Source organism: Ambystoma mexicanum, chromosome 4q, assembly GCF_040938575.1.
Source record: "Ambystoma mexicanum isolate Mex_15411 chromosome 4q, UKY_AmexF1_1, whole genome shotgun sequence".
In the NCBI taxonomy this organism is placed as follows: domain Eukaryota; kingdom Metazoa; phylum Chordata; class Amphibia; order Caudata; family Ambystomatidae; genus Ambystoma; species Ambystoma mexicanum.
In genome coordinates this window covers 714,180,749-714,208,388 of record NC_090928.1, presented here as the reverse complement: position 1 = coordinate 714,208,388, position 27,640 = coordinate 714,180,749, and the positions used below count along the sequence as shown (strand labels likewise).

The window sequence follows — 27,640 nt, the reverse complement described above, 5'->3', positions numbered from 1 at the left end:
CCCCTGCACAGGCTTTCTGCCAACCCCCACACTTGGGGACTGTTTTCTAGAACCCTAACAGTCCAGCCACCACTTGTTGTCTACACTTATCCGTGCACTTGCCAGCACCGGGCATAGTTGCATGTATTTCTATGTTTTATTGTTCCCATGTACTGCACTTTGCCCTCCCCCTTCCCATTCACTTGTGCACTCTCAATGTCAGCTGGCCTAGAGGAATCAGTGTCTCTGTGTGGTCTCTGTTCTGCCCCCCTTTCCTCGGCGCACCTTCACACACTTGTATGGTGGTGCGATACAAATGGCACAAAATACCATAGCACATTGTTAAGGATTTCAATAAGGTGACACACACCCTGGTCTCGGCCAAGTATGGAGCACACGACTGAAATGCTTATCTTTTTATGTTAGATTCAATAATGAGATGGCACACCACTCATATCACTCCCCATTTTCAAATACCCCGGGTCACAATGGACCATGAACCAGGCTGGTTTGTAAAATATGATATTTATTTATTTATTTGAAAATGAAAAGAAATCATACAATGTTTAATATGGGGCAGCGATCAGCAATGGGGTGAAAAAAAAACAAAAGAAATGTAAGCAATGCAAATAGTTTAACCTTCTATTGACACATCTACAAAACACCAGGAAATAGGAACACTTTTTGGTTTTTAGGAAAGATAGCACTCAAGATAGGATTTCCCCCTGCAAGGTCCCCTCAACCCACAAATAATCAATTCTGAGTGGATAAATAGAAGCAGCAGGTAATCAGGAATGACAAATAGGATACAGAATTGAAAACCGACCTTCCCTCCCCAAATAAGAGAGAAAAATGGATGTCAAATCAATTTGCAATGCTAAAAATTTCACCGGAAATGAATGAATAAAATAAGGAATGTCTGTAAAAACCTTGAAGCAGATACAATTCTTCACTAAAGAAACAATGCAAATATACTAACAATCCCTAAGAATGGATAACCAAGAGCATACAGTTCGAAAATGAGGGGCAGGGTTTAAAACATGTTGCAGCAAATGACACGTTGGAAACTTTGCAAACTTTGCAATTCCCGCCTGAAATTACCCCAAACGTTTTTTGATAAAGTGTGATTTTTATGTTGGGGGATAGCTATCGATCACAGGTACAATATGGAAGTGAAATTAAGGGACCGATTCATGGAATAAATGTGTGCCGAAAAGGGGAGCGCAAGCGTGAAAATCGCAGCGCAAGCGTGAAAATCGCAGCGCATGCGTGCCAAAGCCGTGCACATCGATTCATGGAATTAAGTGCGCGTGCAAATCCTGGGATGTGCGCTAAAATCGTGGGTGGCGCACACGTCATTAAACGGCGTGCGCTACACGCACAGGGAAAGCACACATAGCGCAGCGCACACAAAAGAAGTGGGCGGAACACGGGGCGTAACACACGGAATGGGGAACAACGCGTGAAAATGTTGGCGTTATGGGGGAAGTACAGGAGGTAAATGCTTGCAACGCCCACACGTGCACCAACAACACGTATTTATGGAATCGAACAGGGGAAAGGCGTGTGCCAAAAAAGACGCACTAATCCGGAAACACGTACGCCAGCAGGAAGCAGGCGTAAGCGGCCCGCGCAGCATAAAAGTGCACACAAACAACAAAGAAGCTCAGACGCTACGATGAATATACCGTTCCTCGCAGCAGTGGTTGTGGGACACCACAGGAGGAGGAGGATATCCAGGCCCTGCATTTTTTTACCCAGGACCAGCCTTTTTGGGATGCCTGATGACCAGGTGTATGGGAGGTACAGGTTTCCACCACACATAATCCTAGACCTGGTGAGGGAGTGGGAGGATGACCTCACATCACCCACCCTGTGCTCGCAAGCGGAATGGGGAACAACGCATGAAAATGTGGGCATTGTGGGGGAAGTACAGGAGGTAAATGCTTGCAACGCCCAGATGCGCGCCAACAACATGTATTCATGGAATCGAACAGGGGAAAGGTGTGGATGTTGAGAAAAAAAAAATACCTCCATGGGCTCATGGCCTGCACGGCTCCGCTACAGTGGGAGAACTGCCATCACTGTCATCACCCTCTGCTGCTACATCAGGAGGTGCAATGATATGGGAGGCAGCTCACGCAAAGCCCTGGTATGGTCCTCCATGGCAGCAAGCATGCAGGTCTGGAAGGTTCATTCTGCAGGATGATGGTACGGAGTTCCCCATGCAGCACCTCACGGGTAGCACGCATTTCTGCCTGCATGGCCTCGCCTGATGCCCGGATCTCCGCACGGGTTGCCTGGAGCTCAGCTGAGAGTGAACGTGTGAGCTGCTCCAGCTGCTGTTCTGACCTAAAATTCCAGGAAACCTCAAGTTCACCCAGAGTATCTCTGAGGGAGCTGTGTTCTAACCTTAGGGATTCCCTGTAGGCCTGAGACTCTATAGATATGGCTGTGCGCAGAGTCTCCAGTCCAGCCCGTCGGTCCCTGTTGGACGCCAACATGTCCTCCCTGTGTGAGTGGCAAATGGAGTCTGTTGCCTGCTGCTGGAGCTCCATCTGCCTTTCAGGGGGGAGAATGGAAGTGGCCACCCTATCCATTGCCTGAGCCATCATTTCACACGATGCCCCCTGTTGTGCTGCTATACTGTACATGGAGTTCTCCCGCACAGAATTGCCTGGTGGCGCACGGCCACCGCGTTGGCGGGCACCACACCTGTTTGGGGCAAGGAGATCTGCACCTTGCTGTGCTGGCACTGCCTGAGACTGCAGGACTGCATTCCTCCTTTGATCTGCTGGCCCAGGAACAGGAGCAAATATTGTATAGTGTGACCCTGCATCCGTAACCGCCAAAGGCGGACTTTCCAATACTGAAATCACCATAGAGGGGTCTACCCCCGGTGCAGGTGGGTTGGACAGAACAGCATCCCTGCCAGAAACACTCACCTGCGACGGCACATATGTCTCAATGTCCGATTCAGCATCTGATTCATAGAGGTCTGCGGAGGTGTACCCAGAGACACCCATGGACAGCATGGTCTGTAGGACTAATGGTTTTTCACCCACTACCACCCCACGTCCACCACTGGTGCCCGGGTGTGGTAGTGATTCCTCCTGGGTCTGCACCATCTCCTCCTCCTCAACAGCATCAAGTGCCTCATCACCTGCAAAAACATGAACGATAACAAGTGGAAACAGGCATGAGCACCATAGCACAAACATAGGCCTGACGAGGCAGAGATCCAGTACATAAATTACACATGTCCCACATGACAATAACCCTGGCATGCATGCACTGTCAATGAGTTGGAAGGGGAGGCAAAAAGCAGACATTGAGGACTCCAAGATGGAAAAGCAACACATGTGCTGCATGCTGGATAGCTCTGGCATCACACATTAGGCTGTGAGTGGCATGTCCAATACACATACATGACACATGTCAGCAAACAGATGGCCTGTAGCATAGCCATGGTACATTTGACAAGTACAGTCATATGGAAGGAAATAAGCACTGTCACCATGTGAGATGGACATCATGAGATAAAACATGCAAATTAGTGTGAGAAAACAGGCAAGTGCCACACGGGCCAACAAATCCAGTGTTCAGTGATGCAGTGATGGCAGGCAGATGGATACTTCAATGGTTGCTCACTTCAACATGACAGAAGACAACAGTCATGTTCAACATTCAAACAGGGTCCGAAAATGATTGTGTGCAGGCCATTACTCAATCAGCCTGAATGTTGAAATCATTCCCATAACAAGGTAATAAATGTGGCCCATTGTGGGGTGTAATCTATGACTGAAGTATGTTAAGTTAGTGGCAGTATGGGAAAAAAATGTGTGGTAAAAATGGCAAGGCTGAAAACAATCAGGCTGAATGAACATGAAAACATTTTGAACAATGTTGTTGCAAGATGACAGTTGAAGGTCAACTGCATAATCAGGTGCAAATTGGCAACTGTGGTCAGAAGGGATACTGTCATACCCAAACCCAAGGCAGGGGAATGGTTTGGAGGGAGCACATGGGTGACCCATACCAGTCATGGCTACACAGCCTCACCTGGCACTCAATCAGAACACATCACCCAAGCAACATACACATGGATTGCACACACATGCATGGGCACTCACCAGCCAATGCTTCAAGATCTGGTAGGTCTCCCACGCCTCAGATCTGATCCTCTGTGATGAAGCCTCCAGTGACAGACTCATGTTCAGTGAGTTGGTCGTCCTCTGGTGGAGACCCACCGCCAGTCACCAGAGTAGAGGCATGATTGGAAGCCAGCTTGTTCTTTGCTCTGTGTTTCAGGTCATTCCACCGCTTATAGCAATCATCAGCTGTGTGCTACACGAATCCAAGGGAACTAATGTGGGTCGCGATGGTCTGCCAGTGGGCTCTACGTTGAGCAGGTGTAGTCTTGCACCCTGCAGTCAACACCATTTCGCGGCTATGTGGCAACACATAGGCCACAAGTGCAACTAGTTTGGCGTCATTGAAACTAGGCTTCCTTGACATGCCGGAGTGAGTAGCCGTGTCTGGGGTCCCAGTCTGTAGTGCAAGAGCACCCTTCTTCTTCTTGGAAGGTGATGTGGATCCTGAGTGGCTTAGGCCGCTCTGGCTGGTAGGGGCAGAAGCGCAGGTGGACTGGGCACTGGAAGTTTCGTAAGGCACAATGACCAAAGGTCTCACTGCAGGCATTGGCTGCAGGGTGATGTTGGCAGGACCAACCTCGGTGTGATGGACTTGGACCGACACTGTCCCGGCTGGGTGACTCAGAGCTGGGGTGGATTGAGCTGCAGCTGCCCCTGCAGCCTCCTCACCCTGACTACTTGGGGCAGCAGATGACATTGCTGCTCCAGATCCACGTGGCCTGGTGACAGCAACTTTCACCGCCACACGTGGCTTAGACTTGGTGACACGGAAGTCAGCCTGGGAGTCATCCTGTGCCGATTCAGTTGACAATATGGGCCGGTTTAACAAGGGCTGAGCTGGGATGGTGTTAATTACATTTCCCCCAACCATTGGGGGGGATGGGGGCATAGTTGGCCCCGATTGGTCCTCCATACACTGGCCTCTTGGGCCACCCTGCACATCCTGGCCGTGTCCCCTACTGCGCTCACCTCTTTGAGCTCGGTCACCTTTGCCTCCCTTACTGCTTGGTTGCCTCCCAACCATGGCACTGATGTTGTTGTGCGTATGGGAGTTGCAGTAAACAATTGTCCTGGGCAATTGGGGTGAAAGGGTTAGGGTACTAGATGGAATTCGTACCCTAGTGCTCTAGCAAAGCTGTCTGTGACCCCTGGGTGAAGATGACGGGTCACGCAACGCTCAGGCACCCCGAAAACAAAATTGAACGTGCACGCGAACCCTCGTAGACCACCTGCATGGAAAAAATGAACCCGCACTATGCTGTGGCACCCAGAAACACAAAATTAAGCGTACGCGTGATACACACAGCCTACAATGACCTCTGAATGGGTACGCGACACACCGGGGCAACCACAGTTAAAAAATACGTGCACGACTCACCGTCTGCCTGGAAAAAGAACATGAAAAAGATGCATGTGTGCGCGTTGGCAACACCCCCACCAAAAGAAGAATTGAACGCTGTCTGAGTAAACAGGCAGTACGAACTGGAACCGTTGTGAAGAAATTGTGTGTGAACCGACAAGAAGTACAAGAATCACCCGCTCGCTCTCCACAAAAAAGCACGTACAAGGAAATGGCGTCCTACGCGTACCTTTTAAGCCAACCCACATGTGCCACGTCACTTACGCGCATACGCGCTAAGGGCCTTTCCTCCAATTACACGCAGTGACACCCGGACGTGCAGTTTTTTTGTTGTGGGAAACTCCCGTGCACGTAACCTCACAGACGCGCTTACGCGCTAAGGGCCTTTCCTCGAATTACACGCTGACGTGCAGTTTTTTCACATGCCAAATCACTCCGTATCAAGCTGGCCACGCGACAACACACGGAAGACCACGCTCCTGCCCAGAAGACCATTTTCCTGCCCCCCAGAGCCCCGAGCACGCTCTCACCTGCGATCTGCTGCTGCCTGCCTGCTGCCCACGTACCCTGCTGTTTGGTGCCTTAATGTCAGCCATCTGCAGGGGTCCAGTTGCTGTGACCACACCTGCTGGAACAGAAGACTCCCGACTGGGATACCATCGCTCCACAGCCCAGCCCCAGGACCCAGTTGCCCACCCACATCTGCCTCTGGGGTTGCCGTGTCGGACACAGCACCATCTGGCACCACCGGCAACCCCCAGCCAGAGAGGCAGATGGCTACCAGCTTCAGTGCCAATGAAGTTGGTATCCTGGTGGAGTAAGTCCTGGGGCAGTATGATGCCCTCTTTGGAAGTTCGCGCGCCGACAATGGAGGACGGAAGAGGATCTGGATGGACATTGTGGCTGCCATCAACGTGGAGGGGTGGCAGCCCGCGACATTCAACACATCCGGAAGCGCTGGGAGGACTTCAGGTCCAGGACCCTCAACATGGCCCGGTGCCTCTTGAAGGCAGCGGATGCTGAGGGGTGCCGGGTCCGCTAACAAACAACCAAATGAGGGTCCTGGAACGTATACACCCAGCGCTCCACATCCAGGTCCTGGAGAGACAAACCCGTCTGGAGTCGAGTGGTAAGTGTACATGTGTACTGATTGGACGCTGTGCATGTTGAGGTGTGCCAGGAGTGTGCAGGTTCAATATATGTCTTTGTAGGCCCATGTATGGTTGTGTATGTACATGGACATGAGGCTGCCGCATGTGAGTCCTGTCATGTGTGAGACACATCAATGGTGTATGTGTTCAAATGCATGCTGGGCAAATGAATGTGTGGGTGCACACATGTTAACATTTCTGTGTATGTACTGTGGCATGGTTGTGGTGTCACACATGGATGCTGGTTCCAGCTGCATGTATCTGCACTATGTATATGTGCATGTGTGTGTATTTGACAAGTGAGCAACTGTGATATAACATGGATGCATGTGACACTGACATGTAGGAGTCTGATTGGCAGATGTGACATGGGTGGCGATGTTATCACTGTGACAGGTGATGGAGATGTACAGATGCATGCAAGTCTTGTGGCATGTGTGCATGTGTTCTGCACTCCCCGTGTTGCATATGACATCAGTTTCACCTGCGGCAGCTCATGCTGTTGTTTGTGTATGGATGGTGCTGCCTGGTGCAACATTCCTGTTGACTTGCTCATGTGTGTGAGTTGAAATGACATGTGTGTTGGGGAGTGTGATGCCATGTCTGAAGTTTGACACTGCCACTCATGTACAACTGTCATGTGTGTATCAGACCATTGTACAGTGCCCTGATGCCTGTGTTCTATCTCTCCCTGTCTCCAGCATCAACTGATGAAGAGGGTGGAGAGGGTGCTGTGGAGCAAAGCGGCAGGGATCGCACTGCCAGCCTGAGACACAAGGCCCAGCTCCCCTCCCATGTTGTCATCTTTTCGGGGAGTGAGGAGTCTGGTGCCGCGTCCCAGGCCACAGCTGCCGAGGGTAGGTCCAAGAGGCGGAGGTCGGAGGTGGACTCCTCGGCAGCAGAAGGGGTAGCTGAGACCCCACAGGGTCCGACGGAGGAAGATGGCACAGAGTCATCCAGGTTGATGGGGGGTTTAGTGGAGGAGAAGGCCATGGAAGGGACACACACAGGGTTTGGAGGGGGATTCCACTGGTGCTAGTGGTGCAGTCCAGGGGCAGGGACAGGAGGCAGCACATGCCGCCACAGAGGTGCCTGTGTGTAATCCTGTCCCCAATCCTGTGACTGCATCATCCTGCACCAGCAGGGATGCCTACGTCCAGACCCGTTTTCAGGGAGCGGATGAGCGCACAACAACTGGCCTTCCTCTCCCTGTGGACGTGGCAATCCGGGACTGGGTTGAGTCTGTCCTGGCTGGGATGGCGTTGCGTCAATGGGGCATGCGAGCTGACCTGCAGTGTTTTCGTGAAGACACTGCACGTCATCTCGGATGCCTCTTTGACCGCGTTGACCTACCAGGATGGGTCACCAGTGCTGGATTCCTCCGTGTGCTGGACCTTCTTCCGACCCCCTCCTCACCTGAACCCCCTATGTGCAGTCGTCCACCGTGCCATCTTCCGGCCCATGTATCACCTGGGTACCCTGTGGAGCTGCCTCTGACCGAGCGGCCAGGCTGGTGGAGGACACATCCCTGCCACAGTCGGGAGTGGGACGTCCAGCAGGGGTGGCCACCCCAACAACTGCACCCCAGCCAGAGGAGGGCATTCAAGCAGCAAGAGGCAGGGCACAGGCACAGCAGCAGCAGGCACAAGGTGGGAACGATGATGGCTCGGGGCCATCAACATCCGAGGTGGCAGGCATCGGCCAGAGGGCAGGAGGGCCCCAGAATGGGAGTGTCTTCCGTGTGGCAGCGGTTGGGCCAGCAAATAGATGCGGAGAGGCAGCGGGTGGAAGAGGCACGGCTCACTATCGTCAGGGTGGAGAACTCCATGAGCCGGGCGCTGAGGCGAGCTGAGTGCCTCGAGGCAATTCGCAGGGAGTTGGAGGTGGACATGGCATTGTCCCTGCAAAACCTCGGGGCCATGGAACAGGCCCGCCTCCAGGACATAGACCAGGAGTTTGATGATGCCCTGGCCCGGGAAATCCAAAAGTGAGCCGTAGGACTTCCCGCCACCATTGTATATAGTTCATAGTTTTAGGTTTCCTTTATCTTTTTCTTTCATTTGGGGCGCTTGGACTATGCCCCACCTTTTTGTATATAGTTCTTTATTAGGGAGTTTTTTTGCTAGGTTTCATTTCATTCGTTGGGCTCATGGTTCCTGGATTACTTCTTTGTACATAGTTGAACAGTGGATTTAGCTATTATTATTTTTCTCACCATGGTGCAATGGATTTTACTATTTCCGTTTCCTTTGGATTTGCTTTGGTGGCCGGCGACTTTGGCACATTTTCATTTGGATTTATTTGGATTCAGACTTCATATTTTTCTTTTTGTGCTTTGGACATGATGCATTTCATCTTTTTTTAAAAAAAATGTTTATGTTTTCATTTGATTACATTCTTTTTTCGTTCAATACATTTTGGTTTATTACTTTGATGTGTGGTATTCTCTGATTGGTTTCATGCATGTCATGGTGTAGGTTTTCACAATCACCAGCACCCATTGTGTGCGTGTGACAGACATGTGTTGATGTACATTCTTGACATTTGGGTTGTATCATGTAATGGGCATTTCAATGTGTGGTGGATGAGATTCTTGGTCTTGTCTTTGCACAGGGGTGGCGTGTGGTGGGATTTGGGGGCCATGAGGACCATGATTGTGGATCATGATGACATGTTGGGGGGGACATGAGTCGGGGCCTGCTGGCAGGTGCCCGTCAATGCTGGGTGGGTGGGGGTCCAGGGGGACATGAGTCGGGGCCTGCTGGCAGGTGCCTGTCAATGCTGGGTGGTTGTGGGTGTAGGGGGACATGAGTAGGGGCCTGCTGGCAGGTGCCCATCAATGCTGGGTGGGTGGGGGTGCAGGGGGACATGAGTCGGGGCCTGCTGGCAGGTGCCTGTCACTGCTGGGTGGGTGGGGATGCAGGGGGACTTGAGTCGGGGCCTGCTGGCAGGTGCCCATCAATGCTGGGTGGGGCTGCAGGGGACATGAGTCAGGGCCTGCTGGCAGGGGCCCTTCAATGCTGGGTGGGTAGGGGTGCAGAGGGACATGAGTCGGGGCCTGCTGGCAGGTGCCCGTCAATGCTGGGTGGGTGCGGCTGCAGGGGGACATGAGTTGGTGCTCACTGGTGCATGGTGACATGTGGGCTCGCTGGGGGGCATGGGCTAGGTGGATGTGCTGCCTGCGGGGCATGGCCAGGGGTGCAGGGTAGTCCTCTGTGGTGTGGGCTGCCAGCAGGGCCTGGGGAGGGGGGAGAGGGCACACCTGGGAGGTCCCACACTGCCAAATCACGTGTGAACCTTCCCGCGCACCCCTAAGCTACACGTACCCCGCTCACACAATGCCTATCATGTGTGATTCTTCACGCGCACCCCTCAGAATACATGTACCCCGCTCGCACAAGGCCTACCGCGTGTGATTCTCCATGCACACCCCTCAGAATACACATACCCCGCTTGCACAAGGCCTATCGCATGTGATTCTCCATGCGCACCCCTCAGAATACACGTACCCCGCTCGCACAAGGCCTATCACGTGTGATTCTCCACACGCACCCCTCAGAATACACGTACCGTGCTCGCACAAGGCCTATCATGTGTGATTCTCCATGCGCACCCCTCAGAATACACGTACCCCACTCGCACAAGGCCTATCGCGTGTGATTCTCCACGAGCACCCCTCAGAATACACGTACCGTGCTCGCACAAGGCCTATCGTGTGTGATTCTCAATGCGCACCCCTCAGAATACATGTACCCCGCTCGCACAAGGCCTATCGCGTGTGATTCTCCACGTGCACCCCTCAGAATACATGTACCCCACTCGCACAAAGCCTATTGCGTGTGATTCTCCACACGCACCCCCGAAATACACGTACCCCGCTCGCACAAGGCCTATCGCGTGTGATTCTCCACGTGCCCCCCTCAGAATACACGTACCCCACTCGCACAAAGCCTATCACGTGTGATTCACCACAAGAACCCCTAAAATACACATACCCCGCTCGCACAAGGCCTATCGCGTGTGATTCTCCACGCGCACCCCTCAGAATACACGTACCCCGCTCACACAAGGCCTATCGCGTGTGATTCTCCATGCGCACCCCTCAGAATACACGTACCCCACTCGCACAAAGCCTATCCAGTGCGATTCTCCACGCGCACCCCCGAAATACACGTACCCCGCTCGCACATGACCTATCGCGTGTGTTTCTCCATGCGCACCCCTCAGTATACACGTACCCCGCTTGCACAAGGCCTATCGCATGTGATTCTCCATGCGCACCCCTCAGAATACACATACCCCGCTTGCACAAGGCCTATCACGTGTGATTCTCCACACGCACCCCTCAGAATACACGTACCGTGCTCGCACAAGGCCTATCATGTGTGATTCTCCATGCGCACCCCTCAGAATACATGTACCCCGCTCGCACAAGGCCTATCGCGTGTGATTCTCCACGCGCACCCCTCAGAATACACGTACCCCACTCGCACAAGGCCTATCGCGTGTGATTCTCCACGCGCACCCCTCAGAATACACGTACCGTGCTCGCACAAGGCCTATCGTGTGTGATTCTCCATGCGCACCCCTCAGAATACATGTACCCCACTCGCACAAGGCCTATCGCGTGTGATTCTCCACGTGCACCCCTCAGAATACATGTACCCCACTCGCACAAAGCCTATTGCGTGTGATTCTCCACACGCACCCCCGAAATACACGTACCCCGCTCGCACAAAGCCTATCATGTGTGATTCACCACACGTACCCCCAAAATACACGTACCCCGCTCGCACAAGGCCTATCGCGTGTGATTCTCCACGCGCACCCCTCAGAATACACGTACCCCGCTCACACAAGGCCTATCGCGTGTGATTCTCCATGCGCACCCCTCAGAATACACGTACCCCACTCGCACAAAGCCTATCCAGTGCGATTCTCCACGCGCACCCCCGAAATACACGTACCCCGCTCGCACATGACCTATCGCGTGTGTTTCTCCATGCGCACCCCTCAGTATACACGTACCCCGCTTGCACAAAGCCTATCGCGTCTGATTCTCCATGCGCACCCCTCAGAATACACGTACCCCGCTCGCACAAGGCCTATCACGTGTGATTCTCCACACGCACCCCTCAGAATACACGTACCGTGCTCGCACAAGGCCTATCATGTGTGATTCTCCATGCGCACCCCTCAGAATACATGTACCCCGCTCGCACAAGGCCTATCGCGTGTGATTCTCCACGCGCACCCCTCAGAATACACGTACCCCACTCGCACAAGGCCTATTGCGTGTGATTCTCCACGCGCACCCCTCAGAATACATGTACCGTGCTCGCACAAGGCCTATCGTGTGTGATTCTCCATGCGCACCCCTCAGAATACATGTACCCCGCTCGCACAAGGCCTATCGCGTGTGATTCTCCACGTGCACCCCTCAGAATACATGTACCCCACTCGCACAAAGCCTATTGCGTGTGATTCTCCACACGCACCCCCGAAATACACGTACCCCGCTCGCACAAGGCCTATCGCGTGTGATTCTCCACGTGCCCCCCTCAGAATACACGTACCCCACTCGCACAAAGCCTATCACGTGTGATTCACCACACGTACCCCCAAAATACACGTACCCCGCTCGCACAAGGCCTATCGCGTGTGATTCTCCACGCGCACCCCTCAGAATACACGTACCCCGCTCACACAAGGCCTATCGCGTGTGATTCTCCATGCGCACCCCTCAGAATACACGTACCCCACTCGCACAAAGCCTATCCAGTGCGATTCTCCACGCGCACCCCCGAAATACACGTACCCTGCTCGCACATGACCTATCGCGTGTGTTTCTCCATGCGCACCCCTCAGTATACACGTACCCCGCTTGCACAAAGCCTATCGCGTCTGATTCTCCATGCGCACCCCTCAGAATACACGTACCCCGCTCGCACAAGGCCTATCACGTGTGATTCTCCACACGCACCCCTCAGAATACACGTACCGTGCTCGCACAAGGCCTACCATGTGTGATTCTCCATGCGCACCCCTCAGAATACATGTACCCCGCTCGCACAAGGCCTATCGCGTGTGATTCTCCACGCGCACCCCTCAGAATACACGTACCCCACTCGCACAAGGCCTATCGCGTGTGATTCTCCACGCGCACCCCTCAGAATACACGTACCGTGCTCGCACAAGGCCTATCGTGTGTGATTCTCCATGCGCACCCCTCAGAATACATGTACCCCGCTCGCACAAGGCCTATCGCGTGTGATTCTCCACGTGCACCCCTCAGAATACATGTACCCCACTCGCACAAAGCCTATTGCGTGTGATTCTCCACACGCACCCCCGAAATACACGTACCCCGCTCGCACAAGGCCTATCGCGTGTGATTCTCCACGTGCCCCCCTCAGAATACACGTACCCCACTCGCACAAAGCCTATCACGTGTGATTCACCACACGTACCCCCAAAATACACGTACCCCGCTCGCACAAGGCCTATCGCGTGTGATTCTCCACGCGCACCCCTCAGAATACACGTACCCCGCTCACACAAGGCCTATCGCGTGTGATTCTCCATGCGCACCCCTCAGAATACACGTACCCCACTCGCACAAAGCCTATCCAGTGCGATTCTCCATGCGCACCCCCGAAATACACGTACCCCGCTCGCACATGACCTATCGCGTGTGTTTCTCCATGCGCACCCCTCAGTATACACGTACCCCGCTTGCACAAAGCCTATCGCGTCTGATTCTCCACGCGCACCCCTCAGAATACACGTACCCCACTCGCACAAGGCCTATCGCGTGTGATTCTCCACGTGCACCCCTCAGAATACATGTACCCCACTCGCACAAAGCCTATTGCGTGTGATTCTCCACACACACCCCCGAAATACACGTACCCCGCTCGCACAAGGCCTATCGCGTGTGATTCTCCACGTGCCCCCCTCAGAATACACGTACCCCACTCGCACAAAGCCTATCACGTGTGATTCACCACACGTACCCCCAAAATACACGTACCCCGCTCGCACAAGGCCTATCGCGTGTGATTCTCCACGCGCACCCCTCAGAATACACGTACCCCGCTCACACAAGGCCTATCGTGTGTGATTCTCCATGCGCACCCCTCAGAATACACGTACCCCACTCGCACAAAGCCTATCCAGTGCGATTCTCCACGCGCACCCCCGAAATACACGTACCCCGCTCGCACATGACCTATCGCGTGTGTTTCTCCATGCGCACCCCTCAGTATACACGTACCCCGCTTGCACAAAGCCTATCGCGTCTGATTCTCCATGCGCACCCCTCAGAATACACGTACCCCGCTCGCACAAGGCCTATCACGTGTGATTCTCCACACGCACCCCTCAGAATACACGTACCGTGCTCGCACAAGGCCTATCATGTGTGATTCTCCATGCGCACCCCTCAGAATACATGTACCCCGCTCGCACAAGGCCTATCGCGTGTGATTCTCCACGCGCTGCCCCTCAGAATACACGTACCCCACTGGCACAAGGCCTATCGCGTGTGATTCTCCACGCGCACCCCTCAGAATACATGTACCGTGCTCGCACAAGGCCTATCGTGTGTGATTCTCCATGCGCACCCCTCAGAATACATGTACCCCGCTCGCACAAGGCCTATCGCGTGTGATTCTCCACGTGCACCCCTCAGAATACATGTACCCCACTCGCACAAAGCCTATTGCGTGTGATTCTCCACACGCACCCCCGAAATACACGTACCCCGCTCGCACAAGGCCTATCGCGTGTGATTCTCCACGTGCCCCCCTCAGAATACACGTACCCCACTCGCACAAAGCCGATCACGTGTGATTCACCACACGTACCCCCAAAATACACGTACCCCGCTCGCACAAGGCCTATCGCGTGTGATTCTCCACGCGCACCCCTCAGAATACACGTACCCCGCTCACAAAAGGCCTATCGCGTGTGATTCTCCATGCGCACCCCTCAGAATACACGTACCCCACTCGCACAAAGCCTATCCAGTGCGATTCTCCACGCGCACCCCCGAAATACACGTACCCCGCTCGCACATGACCTATCGCGTGTGTTTCTCCATGCGCACCCCTCAGTATACACGTACCCCGCTTGCACAAAGCCTATCGCGTCTGATTCTCCACGCGCACCCCTCAGAATACACGTACCCCACTTGCACAAGGCCTATCTCGTGTGATTCTCCACGCGCACCCCTCAGAATACACGTAACCCACTCGCACAAAGCCTATCGCGTGTGATTCTCCACGCGCTGCCCCTCAGAATACACGTACCCCACTCGCACAAGGCCTATCGCGTGTGATTCTCCACGCGCACCCCTCAGAATACACGTACCGTGCTCGCACAAGGCCTATCGTGTGTGATTCTCCATGCACACCCCTCAGAATACATGTACCCCGCTCGCACAAGGCCTATCACGTGTGATTCTCCACGTGCACCCCTCAGAATACACGTACCCCTCTCGCACAAAGCCTATTGCGTGTGATTCTCCACACGCACCCCGGAAATACACGTACCCCGCTCGCACAAGGCCTATCGCGTGTGATTCTCCACGTGCACACCTCAGAATACACGTACCCCACTCGCACAAAGCCTATCACGTGTGATTCACCACGGGTACCCCCAAAATACACGTACCCCACTCGCACAAGGCCTATCGCGTGTTATTCTCCACGCGCACCCCTCAGAATACATGTACCCCGCTCACACAAGGCCTATCGCGTGTGATTCTCCACGCGCACCCCTCAGAATACACGTACCCCACTCGCACAAGGCCTATCTCGTGTGATTCTCCACGCTCACCCCTCAGAATACATGTAACCCACTCGCACAAGGCCTATCGCGTGTGATTCCCCACGTGCACCCCTCAGAATACACGTACCACACTCCCCAAGGCCTATCGCATGTGATTCTCCACGTGCACCCCTCAGAATACAAGTACCCCACTCGCACAAGGCCTATCGCGTGTGAATCTCCATGCGCAACCCTCAGAATACACATACCCCGCTCGCACAAGACCTATCGCGTGTGATTCTCCATGCGCACCCCCGAAATACATGTACCCCACTCGCACAAGGCCTCTCGCGTGTGATTCTCCACGTGCACCCCTCAGAATACACATACCCTGCTCGCACAAGGCCTATCACGTGTGATTCTCCATGCGCACCCCTCAGAATACACGTACCCCGCTCGCACAAGGCCTATCACTTGTGATTCTCCATGCGCACCCCTCAGAATACACGTACCCCACTCGCACAAGGCCTATCATGTGTGATTCTCCACGCGCACACCTCAGAATACACGTACCCGCTCCCCAAGGCCTATCGCGTGTGAATCTACCCACGCACCCCCCTAATGCACTGTCCCAGCCCTGTGAACTGGTGCAGGGTTAGCGCGGCCCTTTGCGCTGCATTGGGAATTTCAATGCCTTATCCTTGCGCAAGGGGCGTTCTTGGGGGCGTAATTGGTGCTGCGGGATGTTCTCTGCGCCAGCGCTCAAAATGGCTTGGATATTCCATGAATACGCGGTGCGCCAGAATGCTCTTTGTTGCACACGGCTGGCGCACGCTAGTTCTCTGTGCTGCTAGCGTGCGCTGCCTCTGCGCTGAAATCTATGAATTACCCTGTAAGTCTCTAGCAGGTAAATTGGATGTGCTATGCAAGATCTAGAAAGGTGCGTTTTGAGTAAAATGGAGCGGTGAAAAAGAAAGGAAATCAGTTTTGACAAGAACAGTTTTACTCTACACTAGAGTATTCAGGCTAGGTCACCAAAGAGGGATACAGTAAGCTCCAGGGTTGATTTTGTGAGTTCAACCCTAACATCTCAGCACCCAATCCCGGGGGAACCAGTCCATTCACTCGAAATAGGACTAAAGGCTTAGGATTTACACAAGGGAAAATTACTAAAGTGATGGCACGAGCACCACAAATCAAAGGCAGGTTTCACAAATAATGCTGACAATTTTAACAGGATATCCGGGTCAGAATAGGATGGTTTAGAGAGGGTAACTAAGGACAAGGCAAGGCAAGGTATATTATGGTTTTCTATGGTTCCTATTGATACTCACAGTCCACTTTAGTTAAGATTTTGGGACAGTCAGTGTTCTGGTCATGACACGGATCTGGTCTAATAAAGGACAGCCGGACAAAATCAGCGGGACTGGATCAGCTGGGAAGGGACTGGATACCAAAGGATAGTTCTGGTCACTGGATGGCACCGGTACCTCTGGAGGCAGCTATTGGGCAGCAATTGGTGGGCCGCAAGCCAGACTGGTGTCAGGAGGCTTCCCACAAAAATACCACTGCTTCTCACTTTGGTTATTGGGATTTTAAAAGAGAGGCCTTGCTGGAAGGGTCAGCAATGTTTGGCCTTGTAGCTTGATCTGGAATCTGGATCAGTGTAAGATGAAGGAAACAGGAACAGGACGCCGTGCATGAAATCAGGAAGAGAGTGTGTCTAGAGACTTGTCAGGGACCTTTATTTATAGTGCAAAATGACATCATCAAAGTATAGGCTGGGCAGGGTTAACTAAGCACGCCCCTAAACTACTTGGATTGGGCAGGGATGCAAGTCTCCGCCTTGCTCTCAACTGGTTGGATTTCCAAGGGACTGATGTCAGGTTTATGAGGCGAGTTTTACAATGTCCAAAAACCCCCACATTTACTTTACTGAAAATCTGATTTTGCCAAAAACATACATTTACACCATTGCAATCTCTTGGCAAATTATACACACAGGTTACATATTATGTGCAGCACATATCAGTCCAATCCTCAAGTCTGTGGGACTTTGTTTCGCCCTGCTGGTACATTTTGGTAATTTTGAGCATGAAAGATTTGTTCTTGAATTCCATAATTTTATACACAGATGCAAATTATCCACAGGGATGAATGTACAAAATGTTATGTTTGCAACATTAATGCTTTTCAATTTATCCTCATTACTTTGCCCTTTTCGCCCCCAAGGTGTCAGTGAGTTCTCCCATGTCTCTAAAGCAAGCACAAAACATCACTTTTAAACTGTGACATTTTAAAAATGTTCAAAGTCTTGCTGCAAAGATATAAGTCTTTCAAGTTTATTCCTAAAATAGTCTTGGGGAACAAAAGGCAGTCTCTTTGTTCCTGGATCATTGTTTTTTCTGTCCTAAACTGCTGCCAACTGTCATTTCCTTTAGAGCAGGGTGGAAGTTTCTCCCTTCATTGAAGTTATATTGCCCCCTTCATACCTCCGGCTTCCTTCCCTGGGAGCTTCATTGTTTGGGTCACAGCAGAGACAAAAGTCTGTTCAACCCTGTGATTATCAGGGGGTTGTCAGTATCTGCTGAGAGAGAGAGAGCCCTCCTGCTGGCGCCACCCCTCCAAGCAGAACCTGTTTTTCAACTTGCAGCTCCAGCCACCATATTTTTTTACCCTTTAATTTCTGATCTTAGATTCAGAATTAAAGCAAGCTGGTTGCATTTAATCCATGTCATCAAGTCTCACCAGCAACAAACCCCTTAATATTGCCAAAGACTGGCAGGCTTTCATTCACCAGTGTACTGTCCCAACACACAGGCATTTGTGTTTCTAGATTTTGCATAAGCCAATTTTTTTACACATGGTGCAGCCGGCCTTCCTCTTTAATTAAACGTTTAATCTCCAGCAGATTCACACTCTGTCTGCAGCTATAAATATTCTCTTGAAATGTTGGAGTGGGTCTGAAACATAGATACATTGAAGCAGGCATGACTAAGCGTGTTAGAGTCTCTCTCTGAACAGCTGAGTTTTGGATACTTTTGCAAGGAAAATAACTGTGTTTTCCGTGTAAGTCAAAGTAAAGTTCCTAGTTGATTTTTTTTAGAGTTGGTTTGACTCGGCTTGTCAATTCAGAATTATGCCTGTTTTTTCTGAGGCAAGGTGAAACACACAGGGCTTGGTAGGGCTTATTAATCACAGTGACTTTAATGAACAAAGGGAATTAGCGTCAAAACCAAAAACATTTTAAAGGTGAAAAAGGGTTTCTTTTCCATGGTGATTTTGGCTTTTGCAGCAAAGCAATGCTGCTTTTTCCACTTTCTTCCTTTTGTTGATGTCGACACACACTGGCAATCTCCTTCATTGTGCCCCCCTTTGTTCCATCCTGCCTGATGTATCCTTGGCAGAATGGTGCAGCCATTTTTGTTGTTGTTGCAAAACGCAGTTTTGACCCATGGCGCTCACAGGAGCCAGTGCAACCTTTTTGTGGTTGTTTCTGTGCAAATGCAGATTAGTGATGTGGAGTGATGCCGCTGAGTGGGTCAATATATCCCACACATCATATCATATGATGCACACACTGCACTCATAACAACATGATGCCTGCCATGCACCTTGTACACTTCACAATATGGTCTTCCCATTGTAATGCATGTACTCCAAATGTCGGAAAAGGGATCCCACAAAAGCAGTAGGGAATATATATTAGCAAAGTTAAGCACGTGTGTGCAGTGCATGCATACAAACAGGATGCATGCCCCTTACCTTGCACACTTTCACCAATGCCTCCTACATTTATCTGTACAAACAGACCTTCTGTCAAAGTGTTTGTATACACACCACAACCAGCAACCACATTGCCCAATGGCTTAGCCTCAAAACAGTGCCAATGCTATGGGTGCCATCCTAAAAACATCCAGATCTGCCACGTCTAATCCCCAAAGTCCAGTGGAATCTGCAGCATTACCGTGCTAAAAACTGGAGGGGGAGGGGAATGTAAGACAGGGGTGGGGATTGTGTCTTTAGGATTGTCTCCAAATACACTTTTATATATATATATATATATTTTTTTTTGTCGTGTGTTTTTTATGTACATGCATTCATACATTTCTTTTCTTGTTTTTCTCTCTATTGCTCACTGTCTGTTTGCTTCTCCTCCTGATATTTTTCTCGACTGAAGATGAACGGTTATCTTACATTGCTACAGGTTTCTCTGCAAAGCTTTGTGCAGAGTGGCAACCACAACAGCATTGCCAATAGAAGTAAAACAAATGGCATTCCCTTGGAACCACTGGAAATCTTGCTGGTTATTAATGGTTTAATAGTCGGTGCAGAACATCCCAGCACTGCACAAAAAGTTGCAAATGCTTCTGTTTATCCAACGTCTCCCAACCTCTGGCTGTGGACAAATTACACCAGCATGCTCCCAATGTCCTCTTGGTGTCATCAATGAGAAAATTACCTTTGCAGTAGGAAATATCTGCATCACAGCTGTCATCAACTTTTTAAGTATGCGAGCAAACTTTAACATGACATGTGCCCCAATATAGTCCTCCAAAATGCACGACCACCACAGCTATAGTACCAACAGAGGCCATGCACCCATGACCCCACTCATGAACTGTGCCCCAAAAAGCCTCCACTCCTTCAAACTGAAAGTCAGTATCAAAGCCTCTTTCCATGGCATACATGTGCAGATCATGCACAAAGGTATCACCGACTATAAGCACTCACTGTCTGTCTATCTCTGCCAACTGCACTGCATCGAACGTTGGGTAAATATGCCACCGCCCCTTCAGGTGAACCACACCCTCAAATCCTAATTGGAGAAACCCGACAGTTTCATTTACAAAGACTCCATGCTCAGAAGGCCATGATGTGGCACATGCGCTTTGCCAGCTACTGGTATGCCACACCCCAGTAAAGCAGACACAATACTTCTTCCCTTTGCACCCAAATTTTCCAACACTCCCTTACTGGCAGCTATTGTCGACCATGACATTTTCCAAAACCCCTGCACCAATCTCTTACTGAACCTCAGCATTGCACACTATCATTTCTGTACACAACTCCATATTTCCCGTTAAACTCTCTGAGAACACGTTCCCTTCGCTTCCAAAGCCCCTCCACCAGATACATTTCCTACAGGATGTCCTATTTCAGCAACCACAATGATCCTCCAGCACACCTTTCGCCATGCACACAACAGCCCACCCTTGCCCACATCCAAGCCTTCAGCACTCTCACTGCTACATAATGGCACCATCCATTTCACCATGTCACCAACTACGACAATCCACATACACAGCACTGCCTCCAGCACTCCTACTCAACCTGCACACCGCCATACAGGAAACGTTGCTACACTTACTACAATGTAGAAACACAACACTGTCTCCTGCACCCCTGTGAACATTCATTCACATATTACGTACATACTCACCTGCATTCACAAAGTAATGTGTCACTGTAAACCTAACCACATACTGTTCGCAACATGGTTATAGGTCAAAGGATCGAATCAAAAGGATCAAAATACAATAGGGTCGAATCAAAAGGACCGAAAACAAAAAGGTCAATTTTTTTTTTTAACATGGTAAAGTTTTTGATCTGTACTTGGCGATGGTGGTGTGAAAAGTCATGCAGTGTGGGCACTGGGTGCTGGGTTTGCATACTGTCAGTATGGAAGCATATATGGTAGAAGTGCACCTTAAATGTGCTTGGTTACTATACTGTGTGCTGATTTGTTGAGGTAGGGCCAATGTTGTGAAAAGGTTGTGGGTAAGTTGGCAGTGACACAATACTTTGTGAGTGGCAGTGGGTAGGGGTTATGGAGGCTGTGTTTGGGGACATGGTGGCATGCATGGGTGCATGTAGTTGGGGTGGGTTTGTTGAAGGATTTCACTATTGGGTGCATGGCTGAAGGCAGTACGACAGAGGCCATGCTCTCAAGAGCCTAGGGCTTCAGCTCACCCACCGCAGCAATGCATGTATGATTCTATAACCAGTAGAGGGGGTGCTTGCATAGTGTGGTGTGTGCAGATTGGTTGGTGTAGGAGCAATGTTGCGAGGTGTCTGGTCAAAGGTTCGAATCCAAAAGGATCGAATGCCATAGAGTCGAATCAATAGGACCTAAAAGAAAAGGATCAGATTTTTTTTTTAAATTTATATATTTTTTGGGGTTTCCGCATAGGAAATAAAGTGTTTTTTACCACATAAACAGGGGTTTAGGGGGACCCCACCCCCCAAAAAATAAAAAAAAATAAAATAAATCAACCCTTTTGTTTTCGGTCCTTTTGATTCAACCCTATTGTATTTTGACCCTTTTGATTCAATCCTTTGACCTATAACCGTTGTAACAGTGTCCTCACCTGCAAAACCAAACATGCACACAAGGCACCTCACTTCTCCTGCTCTATTGCGTCTGAAATGTGCTCCACACCCATTCTATACAGGTCACCAACCTCTAACTGCTTCAGAATCCAACGCCTGCACCAATCACTTACTGAACATCGGCATTGCACACTATCATTTCTCTACACAACTCCATATTTCCAGTTAAACACTCTGAGAAAATGTTCCCTTTGCTTCCAAAGCCCCTCCACCAGAAACTTTTCCTACAGGATGCCCAATTTCAGCATCCACAATGATCCTGCACCGCACCCAGCACACCTTTCGTCATGCAAACAACAGTCCACCCTTGCGCACACCCAGAACAACACTATGAATCCATGCATGCGACCATGTGCACAGCTAACATTATGCACAAACGTAACATACATAGCGACACTTCAGCCCAACTCCCTCACACCATAAAGTACCCATTCATGAAAACAGGTCACAATTAGCAGCATCCACAAACATACCACAGCCTCCATGACCCTTCCCACTGCCATTCACAAAGTATTTTGTCACTACCAACCTACCCACAACCTTTTCACAACATTGGCCCCACTTCAACAAATCAGCACACAGCATGGTAACCAAACACATTTAAGGTGCACTTCTACAATAACCCCTTCCATACTAACAGTATGCAAACCCAGCACCCAGTACCCACACTGCATGCCTTTTCACACCACCATCGCCAAGTACACATCAAAAATGTTACCATGTTGCAACAGTGTACTCACCTGCAAAACCAAACATGAACACATGGACCTCACTTCTCTTGCTCTATTGCGTCAGGTCACCACCCTCTAACTGCTGCAGAATCCAAAATGCATTACTGCCGTGTGTGTCCTAAAGTCCTAGCCTCTTGAATGCATTGCCTATGGCCTAGGGCCTTCGGCCATGCACCCAACAGTCTAGGCCTTCAACACTCTCACTGCTACATAATGGAACCATCCATGTCACCATCTAAGACAATCCACATACACAGCACTGCCACCAGCACTCCTACCCAACCTGCACACCGCCATAAAGCTATACAGGAAAAATGGCTACACTTACAACAATGTAGAAACACAACACTGTCTCCTGCACCCCTGTGCACTTTCATTCACATAGTGCGTACGTAGGTACCCACTTCCATTGACAAAGTAATGTATCACTGTAAACCTACCCACATACTGGGCCTCATTACAACCCAGGCGTTAAGGGTTTAACGGCGCCGTCGGCGCCGTTAACCCTTAACGCCTGATTAACATTTTAACGCCTGCTTTTAGCAGGCGTTAAAATGCAAGGTGCTAACCCGCCTTGGTGCTAATTACAGCACCATAATTTACGGTGCCGTAATTAGCACCTTCCCCACTCCCATTATGCCCTATGGGGCAAAAATGGGAATGGGGAAGGGTAAATGGGGAATGGGGATTTACCGCCCCACTCACCTTGGAATGGGGCGGTAAATCCGCCATCCACCATGGTGTAAACAGAGTTTACACCATGGTGATAAAGTAGGGAACTTACCGCCTGGGTTGTAATGAGGCCCACTGTTCGCAACATTGCTGCTACTCCAACCAATCTGCACACAACACTATGCAAGCACCCCCCTCTACCGGATACAGAGTCACACATGCATTGCTGCGGTGTGTGAGCTGAAGCCCTACGCTCTTCAAAGCATGTCCTCTGGCCTACGGCCTTTGGCCATGCACCCAATATTGTAATCCTTCCCTAAACCCACCCCCAACTGCATGCACCCATGCAACCAACCACCGATTCCATCCGCATAGCACAGGCACTCATGCTCCCACCCACCCTATGCCATAACCAATACAGTTCCCTTCTGAAATTCACCTGCCACCACTCACCACGGAAAGAGGTCGCCGCAGACAGGTCACCAGTATAGAACCAAAACACTGTCTCCTGCACCCCTGTGCACTTTCATTCACATACTACGGATGTACCCACTTCCATTCACAAAGTATGGTTTCACTGCCAACCTACCCACATAGTCTTCGGTACATTAACCCTACTCCAGCCAATCTGAACACACCACACTATGCAAGCACCCCCCTCTACCGGATACAGAGTAACACATGCACAGTTGCGGAGGGTGAGCTGAAGCCCTAGGCTCTTCAGAGCATGGGCTCCGGCCTACGGCCTTTGGCCGTGCACACAATAGTCTAATCCTTCAACAGACCCACCACAAGTACATGCACCCATGCATGCCACCATGTCCCCAACTACCGCAATCCATCCGCATAGTACAGGCACCCGCGCTCCCACTCCCCAATGCCATGTGCAATTCACTCCCCTTCTGAAAATCACCTGCCACCACTCACCACGGAAAGAGGTCGCTGCAATCCGCTCTTGGCAGAAGCTATCGTGCAGTTACGACAGCTGCCTCAAATCACCACACAAAGTTGTCGGCTGTCTAGGTACCCAGGAAATCGCGTTATACGCACCAATACTGCAGCCACTCCTCCGTCATCTTCCACCTAGTTACATATGTCACATTATCCACTTGTCACTCCCCCACCCTTTCCCTTCCTTGCTGCGGCCAACACATGGCGTATGGGACATTTTGCAGACCCTTCCGCCAGCGCACTGTCCTCCGAGACACCATGGCAGCGTTTCCCAAACATTGTTGACACATAGCACTCTTCCCTCCAGCCAACCACCGGCCACGTCCAAAGTTCTCCGACAGCACTCCGTACCGCTGGCCAGTAACACTTTGGTCCGTGGAGTGAACAGGATAATGGGTCCGCACAGCGGACCCAGATATCACACATTTTTAGAGATGTACCTTTCAGTCGTTTCCAACAAAAGCACTTGTCGGATTCCCACCAAAGACACAAAAGCACACTTTCTGACCCAAACCCCTGCTCCTGTTGCAAATTTGGTGAAAATCCGTCCAGCCGTTCGGGCTGTAGCCGTGCGCAAAGTTTTTCACCATTCAGTCTATGGAAAAAATAATATTTTGGGACCCTCCTATAACTTTGCCCCCACATAAAACCTCCCCCAAATTGCCGAAAAAAATCAGAGCCGACTATATACTTTTTTTGAAAAGTTTGGTGAGGATTCGTCCAGGGGAGCGAAGTTATAAGCCGCCTAAAAAATTCTCTTCCTAGGAGTTTAGCAACTTAACCATAACTACACACCCGCTACCGCGAGCCATGTAATATATGCAGAGGCATTGCTAGGGGGGCTGAAGGGGATGTAGCCCCAAGTCTTTTGGTTGTAGCTCCAGATAAAATCTAAGGGACTACAACGAAAAGGTTATAGCTAGACCCGAATCCCGCCAGTCCCGACATTAGCTTAACCCCTGATCTTTTCCAGACCTAGTAACACCCCTGATTGCAACACTTCTGGGTTCCCACAGTTTTCGTCGCACCGCACTCCTTACGGCATCTGTTGTCGATCACCCCATCATGGGCCACCAATTTTTTATAAAGTCATGTTAATGCTTATTCCAAATGCTTCCAGTACAATCAAACTGACGCGGTTCACCCGATTGCCGGGCTTCCTCTGAGTCCTATATACAGAAGTTGCTTTGACTGCTTATGTGAAAACAGTACCGAGATTCTATAGATAAGGTACATTGAGTTTGAATGACAAATTGCGAATGAGTCTATACAATTGTGTTGGATCTCCATGGTGAAAAGCTGGAGACCACTTTAGTTGTATTTGCTTTATTCTTTTAAATCATTTTCGATTTTGAGGAAAAACACTGTGGGCCTGATTTACAAAAGACTTTTCAATGGGACTTTGCCATGCTAAAACATTTCTGTAAATGAGGCCCTGTCTGTTTACTGTCCGGAATTATGAGGTGGGACTGTATAGCAGGGGGCATGATTGGGGTGTCATTTCAGGTATGTTGCGCTAGCAGAACCTATCAATTAATACATAAGACAAATAATTGTAAGACAAATAATTCAACTGTTTCTCGCCCTTGTTTCGCCTTTCTACTTTTCTCATGTGCCCTGCCTGAAATGGAGCCATCTCTTGTGCAATCAAACTGTGCAGCCCTGGCCACAATCTTTCACTCTCAATCATTGAGGGCAGCTGCTGGCAGGGGTGTGCTTGGGCTTTGCAGAGCAATTGCGATACAGGTGATTACAGCCAATTAATCAAGTGCTTTTCTAAATACAAATGACATGAGACATTGCAGCGGACATGTAACACAAATAAGGTTATAGCGGTCTTCCATGTATCATAAGAACGAGAGGCGTAGGTTGTGTATGTCTAACATGCAGTAAGTATGCATGTTGTCTATTCGTTTTGCACACACGGCTTGTGCAAAGCAACCTCTCAGTCACTGTCAACCTCCAATAGACTGTGTGCCGCACCATGCTGCGGGCAGTTCTTGGTTTAAAGCGTGCAAACACAATATTTAATGAAAATGTAATAAAGTTAATTGGCATACCCTTTTGATGTACTGCACTACCTCCTGGATGTAGGTCCGGATCATTTCAGTCTTCTCCCTAGGGCAAAACATTATTCAGTCATTAGTCTGAACGCCTGGGTGCACATGTGACTAAGTTTCCCCTCACATAAACTGACATCAAATTAATGACGACATGTCGACGCCTATGACAGTAAGACACATTCTGGAAGCAATTGCAGTGGTCTCAGTGTTCCCCATCTTGCCAGCTAATACTGCAGGCAGCAGTAGTATGCTACGGTCAGTATGCAATGACCTGACTCATAAGTATGTGTAATTATTTGTTTAATTAATATTGTTGATTTACACAGTTCTTCATTGCATGCTCCTCCATCTTCAAATCGGCTTAACTAGCAGCTAGATCCATGTTGCACAGCATCATCCAGTTCTCAAGGCTAGCAGGTTGCACCCGAGTCATCCTTCTGGCAATTCTCTAGGGATGTCTGTGAATTGTGGACTTTCTGTGTCCTCTGCCCCATGCACACAGACATGTCTAACCTGAGAAGAAGCCCCCCCCCCTAAAATTCCATGTGGCTCACCTCACACAGAAGAGGAGACATTGGGCCTCATTACGAGGTTGGAGGTAGTCATGGCGCTATTAGCGCCATAACTACCTCCAATACTGGTACCATGTACGGTCCCGTTCAATGGGGATTTACCAGTCTATTCTGACCTTTGCAGGACCGGTAAGTCCCCATTGAAAAAGCCATTCCCCATTCCCATTTCAGCCCCCATAGGGCTCAATGGGAAGGTGCTAATAACAGTACCGCAAATTGCGGTACCGTTATTAGCTCTGAAGTCCCTTAATGGGTCCCTTCCATAATGCCTGGTAACACCAGGCATAAAGGAAGGGACCCGCTAAGGGACCTCGTAGTAGGGCGGTAAGGGATTACCGACACCGGTGTCCTTACCGGTGCCGGTAATCCCTTACCGCCCACCTCGTAACGAGGCCCATTATCTCTGGAAATGAGAAGCAGAACGGGCATGAGACCCCAAAGCAGTGACAGATGCTGAAGACATGTCCCATTCAAGGGTGAGTGTTGTCAAAACGTATTGAGTACGAAGTCCATTGTGCATTAAGCACTTTATCATCGTGAACTTTGCTTTTGAAAAGTTTTCATCTAAGGCATTTTTTTTAAAGAATCTAATGTCAGAGGGAATGTCAGAGTGAGAGAAAAAAGGTGAATGGGAAGAACATTCCTAAACAGTTCAATTGTATTAAAAGCATTGCAGTAGGAGAACCAGGCACAGCTGGAGCTCATTACTATGCCTGGGTGTCACTGAGAATCAGTGGGTGTTACCACATATCAGCAACCATCAATCAGCCATCATGTAACACTGATAGTGTTAGGAGGCGCTACCCCAAACTTCTTTTATGAGTATTAGCCAAGAGATCAAT

General features: G+C 50.3%; 1 protein-coding gene across 11 annotated transcripts in view; it reads right to left on the bottom strand.

The window, feature by feature from the left end:
- PLCB1 (phospholipase C beta 1) overlaps positions 1-27,640 on the bottom strand; it is a 3,004,223-nt gene that overhangs the window by 509,257 nt on the left and 2,467,326 nt on the right. For all 11 annotated transcript variants that reach the window (XM_069608284.1, XM_069608285.1, XM_069608286.1 and 8 more), the window contains one exon: positions 26,224-26,281. In XM_069608284.1, the coding sequence (XP_069464385.1) occupies positions 26,224-26,281 (58 nt within the window). The remainder of the gene's footprint in view (positions 1-26,223; positions 26,282-27,640) is intronic.